The sequence below is a fragment of the Lonchura striata genome, chromosome 1A (genome assembly GCF_050655825.1).
Source record: "Lonchura striata isolate lonStrDom1 chromosome 1A, ASM5065582v1, whole genome shotgun sequence".
Taxonomy (NCBI): Eukaryota; Metazoa; Chordata; class Aves; order Passeriformes; family Estrildidae; genus Lonchura; species Lonchura striata.
The window spans coordinates 53201728-53213730 of record NC_140741.1 but is presented as its reverse complement, the minus strand read 5'-3'; the positions used below and the strand labels follow the sequence as shown (position 1 = coordinate 53213730).

The window sequence follows — 12003 nt, the reverse complement described above, 5'->3', positions numbered from 1 at the left end:
ACATCTGGACCACTGGCAGCTCTCACCAAACCAAAAGATTAATGATGAAAATATATACTACAGAGAATCTCATGATTAACAAATACTAAGGAAGATCCTGAACTCTATTTCATTTCCCACACACCTGATGATGTATAAGATTTCGAAATGTAAAATTTGGCTGAAAAAGAACTATCCAGTTGCACTTTTGTAGCAGCTTCATGCTATCTCTACAAAAATCCCCATGAGATAGTACTCATAGGTCAAAACATATGACCATTAGCAAAGAAGCCCCCAGCATTGTTCGTGCCACAAAACCTCCAGCCACAAAGCCTCCAGCACTGTTCATGTTCATTTTTCATTCCCTACAGAAATGCTACATTTTGGCAATATGGAAGAAGCACACAGACACATTTCTAACCCTGTCTCTGATCTGCACTATCTATATCACATCTCTTGAGAGTCTAGTATATTGTGCTGAGGAAGCAGAGTCAACTATGTATTAGAGATGCCAGAATGATTAGATTTAAGGCTAAACCCAAGGGAAGAGCCAGAAGCATGGAAATTCCACAGCATTTCAGGTCAGTGACCTAGCTTGTTTGGAAATACTCCACTGCATTCCACTTGAGTGATTGGTACTAAAGGGAGTTTAGAAAAAATAGTTATTATAATGGTCTGTAATAATCTTATTTTAATGTTGTGTGATAACAGTAGCCTAGAGTGACAAAAAGGACTTGAAATTGGGCAATTGTCCTGAACAGCTCAATTTTTGTCTTCAGTTTGGAACTAAGAAATACTGTTGGTTAGTAGTAGCTAAAGATTTTCCTAAAGTTTCTCATTAGAGTTCTGAGCGCAGAAAGTTCAGCAGCTTAATGAAGTATTTCTGCAAGACAGTTACATCTTCCTGCTTCAAGTCTAGGAATCCGGTCTTGGAATTACATTAATTGATACTGTAGGAGCAGGTATATGCTACATCCAAAGTCAGGACCCTGATTTGATGGCACATGGTAAGACAGAGAGACCCTTTCTCCAAAGAGCACATATGTTTTATGAACATGTATTATTTGAGTATCATAAACAAGTTTGTAGTTTCCTACAAAATCACTGTATATCAATGTTAGGATTTCCCAAAGATTTAAAATGCCTCTGTCATCAGCAGAAAGGTTCACAAGTGCACATTAGGAAGTGACTTAGTGATGGACGTACTATAGCTGGTTCACTTTGACCTTACCTCATCAAAGGTATTAATTTCTCCATACAAAATCACCATATAGGATCTGAAGTTCCCAATGCAGCAGATCCATGCACTTTCATTTACCATTTGATATATACTTCATTTAGCTAACCTGTCAGTCAGAAACAGGATAATCCATTCACTGGATTTATGGCTTGTGAAGTTTTATTCATTTCATTGACAAAAATGGCCTACCTGTGGACTAGCATGACATTTCTAAAATCCATATAAAACTCTCGGAAAGAAACTAGTAAGACTTCATGAGTCATAGTTATGTTCATCTTTCTTATAAATACAACATTGATACTCTAGCTTCATAGGAGTTTCTCCTTAAATATGTGGGGGAAATATATATTTTTTTCCTAGGCTGCTCTTCAGTCAATGAAGACAAAAACCATAAAACTCAAACAATGAGAACAATGTGACTACACTAAAATATTATAGATGCAGAACAAAGAATCAGTTAGGTTGGAAAAGACCTTAATGATCATCGAGTCCAACTTTTGACTGAACACCGCCATGCTCATTAAATATAGTACTAAGTGTCATGACCAGTCCTTTCTTGAACACCTCCAGTGATGGTGACTCCACCACCTCCCTGGGCAGCCTGTTCCAATGCTTACTACCCTTTCAGAGAAGAAAATCTTCCTGATGTCCAACCTGAAACTCCCTGGTTTAGCTTGAGGCTTCTTCCTTTAATCCTGCCACTGATTGCTTCGGAGAAGAGACCAACCCCTACCTGCCTCCTTTCAGACAGATGGAGAGAGCGATTGAGTCTCCCCTTTTCTCCAGGCTAAACAACCCCAGCTTCCTCAGCCACTCCTCACAGGACCTGTGCTCCAGACCCTTCCCCAGCCTTGTTGCCCTTCCCTGGGCATTGTCCAGCACCTCAATGTCTTTCTTGCAGGCTCAGAACCAGACCCAGGACACAGGACTCAAGGTGGGTCCTCACCAGTGCCAAGTACAGGGACACAATCCCTGCCCAGGTCCGGCTGGCCACACTATTGCTGATCCAGGCCAGGATGCCGTTGAGCTTCTTGGCCACCTGGGCATGGGCTGGCTGGTGTTCAGCTGCTGACAACCAACACCCCCAGCTACTTTTCTTCTGTGCAGCTTTCCAGCCATTCTGCCCCCAGCAGTCCAGGACCTGGCACTTCACCTTACTGAACCTAAATCTAAGCAGAAATATTTAAGAAATAAAGATGAAGTCACATCTGTAAATACATAGAAGTTCTCACACTCACTAATACATGTTAGCCTAAGACAAAGACTGAAAAAAAGGTGCTTGAAAACTCACTGCTATCATATTTCAATTAAATATACTTGAATCCTTAAACCATAGCAATTACAACCCATTTTCAGGCTGTGACATAGCAGTGGTAAAGCAGGCATCTTTGGAAGTAAGAGAGACACAAAGTGCTCATTAACTTAGGTGAAAATTTAGGCATAAAAAGGGCTAAGAGCCCTTTGCAGAAACAGTGATTAGAATATTATGATGAAATTGAGAAACAATAAAAAAGACAGTTAAAAAGTTAAACTTGCTTAAAAAGAAACCGACGATGTAAGAAAATCTATAAATATAATTCCTAAATTATCACAAATTCAAAAGTGAAAGACAATGTAAAAACAAAAGTGTATTTGGGAATATGTTAATCTGTTCTTAGTTCAATTAGGATATAGCTAATACACTTCAGTTTTATGTAATCTGAAAGTCTCTTTTTGTTTTACATCTCTATCTGGGAATGCATTTAAAAAGGCAGATTATCAGTGTGAGCTACCAAATTAAGTGAATGCATAATTAATATAATGAGAATAATCAATTTTTATAATGAAAAATGAATCTTTATACAATTTAGGCTTATTAGAAACTATGTATTATTCAAAGGAAACTATTTTAAAAGGAGGTGTCAACAGCTATTAATAAAACAGAGTTAATCTGAACATCCTGTTGGGTTCTAGACTTTTCTATTCCAATTAAGCCATAAGGGAGAAGGGACCTCTACACACATTTATCTTGAAATCTTACTCCTCCTTTATGTCTTTGTTTTATTTCTCACTCCATTTTCATAATTTTGGAGAAATGCCACTATATGTACATTAAGAGGCATAGTGGCAAAACCTATTTTTAGCAGACAAGTAAAATGAACTCTACTTTAGGGCTTTTTGAGGGATTTGTTTGGTTTGTTTTTTTTTGGTTGGTTTTTTTTTAATTTTTGGTTGGTTTTTGTATGGTTTTTTGTTTGTTTTGTATAAATAAAATAAGACACTTCTGGAGATAAACTCTACACAACAAATAGCACTGGTGTTTTTCATTTAAGGAAAAGCTTCAACAATTTCAAACTCCTCAATTACACTGCATCCTAATTATGAAGAATTTATTTTAAGTATGTCACTGTTTGAAATGCACCCCATCACTATGCACTGACAGATTTTATACATAATCTTTCTTCAGTTTCTCCTGAGATAGGCTCAGTGCAGACAGAAACAGAGACCTTTACCTCCTTTGTCATACATCCAAATACTATATCCAAAGCTACATAGTCTCTGAGCCTTAAGGGCACTTGTCTGACCTGACTGCACATGCCCAAGTTGAGAACATTTGTTGACAAATTTGATGCACTGATTCTTTAGATGCCATTAGATTCTTAAAATATTTAGAAGACAGAAAACTCCCAGACCAAAAATATGGAAATTCAAAAATAAAAAAATGTTAAGTTCAACCTCTTTTAATCAAAAGGGTTCATGTCAGGCAGTCTTTAGAAAATGTGTATTTAAAAAACAAGTGTATAAAAATATCCAATTAAAAGCCACAAACCTTACAGAAGCATACAAATTCAGTATCCAAAAAAATTCCTCCAGTTTTCTACTTCAAAAACACATATATTGTGGGAGGAAAAAAAAAGTATTGTTGCTTCTTCACTCTTTCCTCACTCTTTCCTCTCTCACCTTTTCTTCTTCCTGATTCATGAGAATTTTCTCTCTTCCATCTGTGAGGTGTAGCATACTGTGTACCTGAGCAGCTTATAGCAGATCACTCATCAACCCTCATGAATTTGTAAGATGTAATGGTTTTGCACCAAGTTCAGATAACTGGCATATAAGAGGTAGAAAGGAAAGAAGGGCAAAAGAAAGGTGGTCAGGTGAGCAGCAGCCTGCATTTCCATCTGAGAGGGGACTGACATCCTCTCTGGTCACTAGAGTAAAAGCCACTTCCCCTTATGTCCAATGAAGTGGCATGATATCAGCAGTCTACAGGGATTTATATATCTTCAGCTTTTCCACTGTTTCTCCCTTCAGACATTTTCAAGAATAATGAGTCTGGGAAACACTGCTTGAAACTTAAATCCCCTTAAACCCAAAGTCAGCCAAGTACCTACAGAAAACTAATTATAATGCCAGCCTGAGCAGAGAAACATGTTTGTGCTTGTATCTTTCAAGGAGCAACCATGAAACTGTTCCATGCCCTCCAAATTTTCATGTGATTAAATAAGCTGCCTCCTTGCACCAAGTAATACCTAAAGATAGTTTTAGCTTATGTCTTGAATTAAATCACATTATAATACAAAGGGAAGCCTCTTAAAAGATACAGCATATTGACAGTTTTTTTCATAGCTCCAAGAAAAGTCCAGGTTAGAAGTCAAAAAGAACATCTGCACAACCTGGAAGCACAAATTCTAAGTGTATGCAATCCATGTGCACTTGGAAGAAAATCTTCAGTCCATTTATTCCTGCTACTCCATCAACACCCTGTCATGTCCCAGCTGACCACTCTTTTCATTTGGCTGCTTTGTGAGGTATGTGTTTTTTTAGGACTGATGCCAACTACTTTATTCTCTCATCCAACATCTTCATGCTGAGAAAAAAAAAGTAACCTCTAAGATTTACATGCAAAATATGGATGTATTCCCCAGGATGTAGAATGTACCTGTGACAAGGTGCTGGAACAAATTAATGAGATGGAGAGGTAAAGCTTGAAGTGTTCTCTAGAGATTCTAATGGATTATTTGGAATGCCCCTGGTAACACAGGGTACATAGCTCTCATTAATTCCAGAAATAGGTGGAAAAGAGAAGAGAAATAAAGCTAGGAAGAAAGAAAAATCATGGATAAATCAGTTCAAATTTTATAAAATTCTCTGCTCAAAGTGACAAGGATTTGAGATCAACTGTATTACACAAGACACAGACACTAGCAGAAGTAGACCATATCTTTCTCATAGCTACTTCAATATAATTGTAGAACAACATCACTGAATCAGTGAGGTGATCAGAAGTTATATTATGAAAAGATTTCACATGCATTCAGAAGAGCTCTCTGGGTACAATGCTCCAAGACCTAGTGACTGTTAAAGAGAACCTTCTTGTGTCTATTGCCCTTCAGCAGCCCATTTTACTATGCTGCTATTCCAAACACTGAATTTTACCCTTCACTCCTAACTGCTGAGTAGAACTTCACTTATGTTGATTATCACCTCTGCAAAATGACAGAGCCCAATTTTTGAATCCTTTACACAATAAAGGAAAAGTTTTCCAATACCTTTAGGGAATAATTTAATTGGGAAATAACACACCACGTTAATATTGTAATCTGGTAATGAAGAAGTCAATATATCAGACATGAATGATGATTTGAATAGCCATGATTTTAGTTTATAAGATACTTGAAAATGAGACAGAGGGAATATTGAAGGAAAGGACAAGCAAGTTGATGTGTAATGAGTGAAAAAGCAAAAAGTTCTAGACCTATAATAAAATACACTAAATCCTAACATCATTTGCTGAGATGGACTGTTGAGACCAACCATTGAATTTGTACGCAAAGATTTCCTAACAACTGAGAACAGATTTCTTAGTAAGAAAGGCTGGAAGGGGCTTGAGTAGGATTTTGAGAAACCATCAGCTGTAAGTTTTACTCATTGTCTTGAGATATACATGATACTTACATCCAATTGAAATAATGGGGTTTATATCCACAAATCTCCCTATAATTTTTACTTGTACAGGCATAAAGAGAAGACAATGCTATGAACTGCAATGTTTCATAATGCAAAATAATGCAACACTGGGCTACATTAAATACAATGACATGTTCTAAGTCCAAAGGCTGATTCTGGGAATCTAATATACAGAATTTCATACTGCATAGGACCAAACAGATACAACATATGAGCAATTCAGACGAAGACATCACAGAGTAAAAACATAGTTATTATGTGAGATTGATTTTCCCTCTTACCAACTCATTTTTATTAATTTTACCAGTAAGAACCAGAAGAGAAAATGAAAATAATATTATATATATATAAATATATACTGTGCTTTGTAGTTTCTTGCCTTTTTCCTAAACTAAGATGAAACTTAATGCTTTTTATGTTCCAATTGGCACAACATAGCTTGCATTTTAAGATTTGTCCATTATCAGCTTTGAAATACAGCAAGAATTAGTCCATAAATAATTTTGGTTCCCTGAGACTAAATACATCTGGAAGTGTTTTTTGCACATCTAGCAAAAACAATACAATGTTACAAAGATACCTTCAAATTAACTGTGCTCTTTATGCAACATGCATGGCTTAAAAGGAAAGATACAGCCAACTTGTCAAAACCTTTTGTAATACTTGGCCATTTCAAGCCAACAAGGTGGTGGGAAGGAGGTAGATGTCAGGCCTGTAAGACACTTCAATATATGGAATTCACACACACTAAAGTAAAATTTCTGGTTGCCCACCCACCAACAATCAGTGAAGTCAGGCCAAAACTGTAACAATAATATTCCAGGCCATGAAATTCTGACATATGGCAAGAGTCACCTTTGTTCTCTCCCAGAGCAGCAGCAATATCGAAATTCCTCTCACAGGAGAAAAGCTATGCAAAATATGAAAATCTTCACCTCTCCGCCTACAATGATGGAAAAATGGTAATGAAGTAATATATGGTAGATTAGTTTCTTCCCTCTTAAAGAAGATATTTTGCCAGTAGAACTTCTCAAATCTTTAATCACTTGGAGAGATTAACAGCAAGCCTGGAATACACGTTGAAATCCTATCTATCTGAAACATACCATAATGCATGTAGCAGTTTCCTTTGGTAGGATCCAGCTGAATAGCCTTCATGAAGTACTTCTCTGCCTCACTCTTGCGTCCCTAAAAAACAAAAAACAACAACAACAAAAAAAAAAAAAAAAAAAAAAAAAAAAGGAGAAAAAAAAGGGGTGAAACTATTTTAACACTGTGTCACCCTGGAGCAATCCTGTACAGTTAAAATTTCCAAATTCAGAAATTTGGAAAACAACCATTATTATCACTAGACTTTAACCTAAAGAAATAGAAATGTTTAAGTGCTACAGTAAGTTTTGTGATCAGCTACTTTATGGTGCAGATCTCCAGACTGAGGAAGAAGTGTGTCCAACATCATCAATGCCCAAGAGGAAAGGAAGTGGCAGAAACATATTGCAAAAAATTATTGTAAAGGGCTTTGGGGTGAACATCAGTGCCATGTTACTTTTCTGGACAAACATTACACTTAGCCAAGTTAAAATCAGAGGGAAACTAGAACAGAGTTTTAGTCATGCCCTTTAAAAAAAAAAGTTGGTGGGGGGTGGGGGAGGGAAAGCATGTTTTGGTTCTATGAAATCATAGAATCCTAGAAGTTCTCATGCTGGAAAGGACCCATAAATATCATTCCCTCCCACTCCCTGCTCCTCACAGGACTACCTAAAATCAAGTGTTTTCCAGATACTTCTTGAGCTCTGACAGGCTGGACGCTGCAACCACTTCCCAGTGACTCTTGCAGCGAAAACCTTTGCCTAATATCCACTCTGAATGTCCCCTGATGCAGCTCCATTTCTTTTCCTTGTGCCCTAAATAAAACTATATACACAGCCATAGATAAAGTTACCACAAATGAAAGTAAATTGAAAATATTTTAGGGTTTAATGTGGAAAGTAAAACAAAAAATATTTCTAATTTTAATGTGGGAAGCCAGATTTTATCAGAAATCAATTCTGAAAACCATAAAACAGCTGTAATAGAAATGGTAATTTTTAAAGACAATGGTAAAAGGTATGACAATTGGTCAGGGAAAAAAAAACACCAAAACCAACCAACTAAGCCTAACAGAACTGATGGTAAAAAGAATAGACATTTTCTGAGACAGAGATTTCCTTATCACCAGAATCATCAAATCACTGCAGTTTCATTATGGTCTAGAAGTGCCAGAGCAGATCCATTAGTAGTCATTATTCTTGAAAAAACAGTGATATTGGATTAATCTAATCTGATACTGAAACACAAATCACTATCACATATTCAGTGAGACACCTGTGACCTGTTTATCCCCATCACCACTAAATTGGCTGCTGTGGTTTGTGCTATAAAATAGGCAGCCTGCAGAATAAAGAACAGTTAAGCTTAACCCCTGTGGAAGAAAGGCATTGTGGTCTGCACCTCTCAAGTTGCCTTGACTGTGATTTCCCAGATACAGCCATAGAGGCTTTCTCAAGTTTTGTGGTCTGGAAACAGACATGGCACACATCCTGCACTATCCCACAAGTTAACACAGGAATAATAACGGGGCTTGTTCATGACTACAGCTGCTTTAGATTTTCAGTATTTCCCTCAGGGGTCTTAGAGACAATAAAACAGAGCGAAGGAAGTTGTGCAGCACATCTATATTTTGTGCAAGATCTGTATGAAGACCAGGTTCCACCAAAGCCACCACAGAGGTCGCATTTCAAGAGAGCATCCTGGCAGAGATACGAGCAGGTTTACCATTTACAGGATTTTAGTTTCACAGAATGAATGCTCATTGGAGGTAAGAATTCAGCCTTATTATTTAGTGAACTTTCTTTGGTAAACCCATATTCCTTAAAGCCAAATCCACATGGCACAAGGTTCCTATCAACCAAATGGTACAACTACAGGATAGATTACACTATCTTATATTGCAGTGGCTCATCCTGCTTTATAAAAAGACCCAAACCACAAAAAACCAAAACAACAAGCCCACAATCAAAAAGCCCAAAGCCAAAAAAAATATGACACATAACCCAGACTGATTTTTCCTCTCTTACCAGTGCAGTAAAGATATACATATGTATATATATAAAACATTTTTTATAAAATAGCATGTAACTATAGTTAAGAACAAAAAATGAAGAAAAAATCATAAATTAAAGCAACTGGCAGGGTGAGGTGGTAATAGAACACTCAATTTCGCACATTTAAGTCTAAGGCTGACAATTGTGGTCTGGCAAAAGTCACAATGGGTTATCTAAGTCTAGCATTGAGGCTTCAAAATGAGAGGCACTAAGCATACGTATCATTAATACTGACAGAATGAACTATGGATTTTGCATAATTGCCTTTTTTAGCAGAACAACACAGTTAGTTTTAGCCAGTTGCACTCTGTGTCTATTTCTAGAACATCAAAGCACATTTCATTGAATACAGTCACAAAATTGTAGCTTCTACCTACAGAATTATAAGGCCACAAACATTTGCCAAACATAATTAATTTTTATTTACTGGGATCACCAAAAATACATGACTGCTCTACTCTTTTTGTCACTTTCCAAATGGCATACTGCACTCAAGTTCAGGTTAGTCAGGAGACCTACAATACACAATAATGACAAGTGCCAGCATACATAACATCAAAAGAACTGTGCTATTTACAGGCTCAAATAGTCATTTCATAGATAAAAGGGAGAAAAAGCTTTAATTACATCAACCAAGAGCAAAAGCTATCTGATTATAAACAATCAGCAAAAGCTCCATTTGTTCACATTGGCCATCACTTTCATTTTCCCATTTTTGTCAAAAATTATTCTAAAAAATGAATACAAGTGTCTTCTTGCACACTGGCATTGTGAGGAACCTTGCATCACACCAGCTAAAATGCTCTCTTTAATGGAGTCAACTGCTAAAATGTCAATACCTCAGCATAGATTTAATACATATTACTTTTTGTGTCAAAGTATGTAAAATACAACCACTTGACAGAATGAGGCTATTTCACAATTAAAACTTATTATATTATACATCTTAACTACCCAACAGAATACAGACACTGTGTAGTTTACTTGACAGTAATCCTGTCATTGTCCCTTTCCCATTGTATGTTCTCAGTGTTAAATAAAACAGATGGTGTAAGGGAATAAAATAATAGCTTTTAAAGAAAACCCAAGTAATTATTTTGACAGCTGAAAAATACTGATTTGGGGCAGGAAGGCATTTGGTGTACATGCTCACTGTTATGTGTATTGACCCATAGGCAGGAATTGAGAGCCACTGGTAACCTCCCAATTTCTGTCAGCAGATTTTGCAGTCATATATGCACAACTACATGCTCTGGCAATTTTACAAAGCAAAAAACTGTAAGTCTGCATGACAGCAGACTTATTTGAAGGATAAAGAAGTTATTAATAGATTTTAATGAAAATACTTGACAGCCCTGGGGATTAATAATGGGATACAAAATACCTTTCTCCACTTGGTCACCAGTTTACAGTCAGTCCAGGTCAGTAGCTAATGAAAAAGTGCTATAATGCAGTTACTGGTCTGCTCTGGAGAAACGAGCGGGTGGTCCCAGCCCAAGCCCTAATGGAGACCTCTGCACAGATGCACTGGCATATTTATGGCATTTCATTGCAGAGACTAACAAGACAGAATCATAAAACAATCAATGCCAATCTCCTTGCTGAAGAAAATAATTTGAGCATGATTGAAAACATTTTAATAATTGATTTGGAAGACTGGCTGATATTTGCCTTACTGGATCTGGACCAGTATATAATGAGAACAAGCTTCCTGGAGTTTTCCATTAATAAAGAAAACTCTCCCCCGTCTCACTCCCAAATATAGATGCATTGCCCCTGCTTACCATCTTCCATCAATACCAACAAATTAAAACTGAAAAATAAATTTTAAAAGTGCAGGTAAGTAATACAGGGCTCTTATAACCTAACACAAGTTCTCCTGGCTTTCAGAAATACCTCACTCTCCACAAATTACACAGGCTTTAAATCACAATGGCTGGGTGCTTGCAGTTTTGGAAGACAAACTTTTAATTGTTTAAATACGATTTCAGGAGCTTGATTTTTAAGACTAGTTCTTTTCAGTTGACTGCAAGAGGGTTTTTGTTTTGATGGTTGCTTCTTCCCTAGAGACAAAAACAATATATCTGTGCTTGCTAATATGGTCAGACATACAGCTTATCTAGGATTTCATTTTACTGTTATGATCACCAGAACAACTGAAAGAAAGCCAGCTAAGGGCAGTTCATTCATTAGTAGAAGACTGTATTTATCCTTAAAAATATTAAAAAGCTGAGGACAAAACTAGCATTTTGATATCCACCCCAATTTTTTTTCCTCACTTTTCTCGTAAACTGTGCCAAATTTATGTTGAGGCAGCTGCTGCACTTCAGGCTGCTGGAGGCCCAGGGACCCTGCAATGGTAGTAAAACTGGGAAAGACTAATACAGCTGAGTAGCTCTGAATAACCCTCCTGTGGAAACTATGATGACACAGTGGCAACCAGTAAGGTGGTTCAACAAATTAGGTGGTCTCTGCAATTTGAACCAACTTTAAATGACATAAATATTCATCATTCTTCAAAACTTAGGAGGGTTTCACCAGTAGGACACAGACTTCATTCTTCAATATAGTTTTACCAACTTTAACTGGTAATAATGTGATTACTTAAAGAACTTAATTTATGCCACAATTGCAGTTGACTGTCACTCTCCACATCTGTTGGGTTTTTTTGGCAAGCATTCACATTTTTAATAA

General features: G+C 36.8%; 1 protein-coding gene across 1 annotated transcript in view; it reads right to left on the bottom strand.

Moving 5' to 3' along the window:
• The window catches only part of TMTC2 (transmembrane O-mannosyltransferase targeting cadherins 2), a 232453-nt gene that overhangs the window by 35909 nt on the left and 184541 nt on the right, over positions 1-12003 (bottom strand). Inside the window, exon 9 of the mRNA XM_021528041.4 lies at positions 7273-7354. Within this exon, the coding sequence (XP_021383716.1) occupies positions 7273-7354 (82 nt within the window). The remainder of the gene's footprint in view (positions 1-7272; positions 7355-12003) is intronic.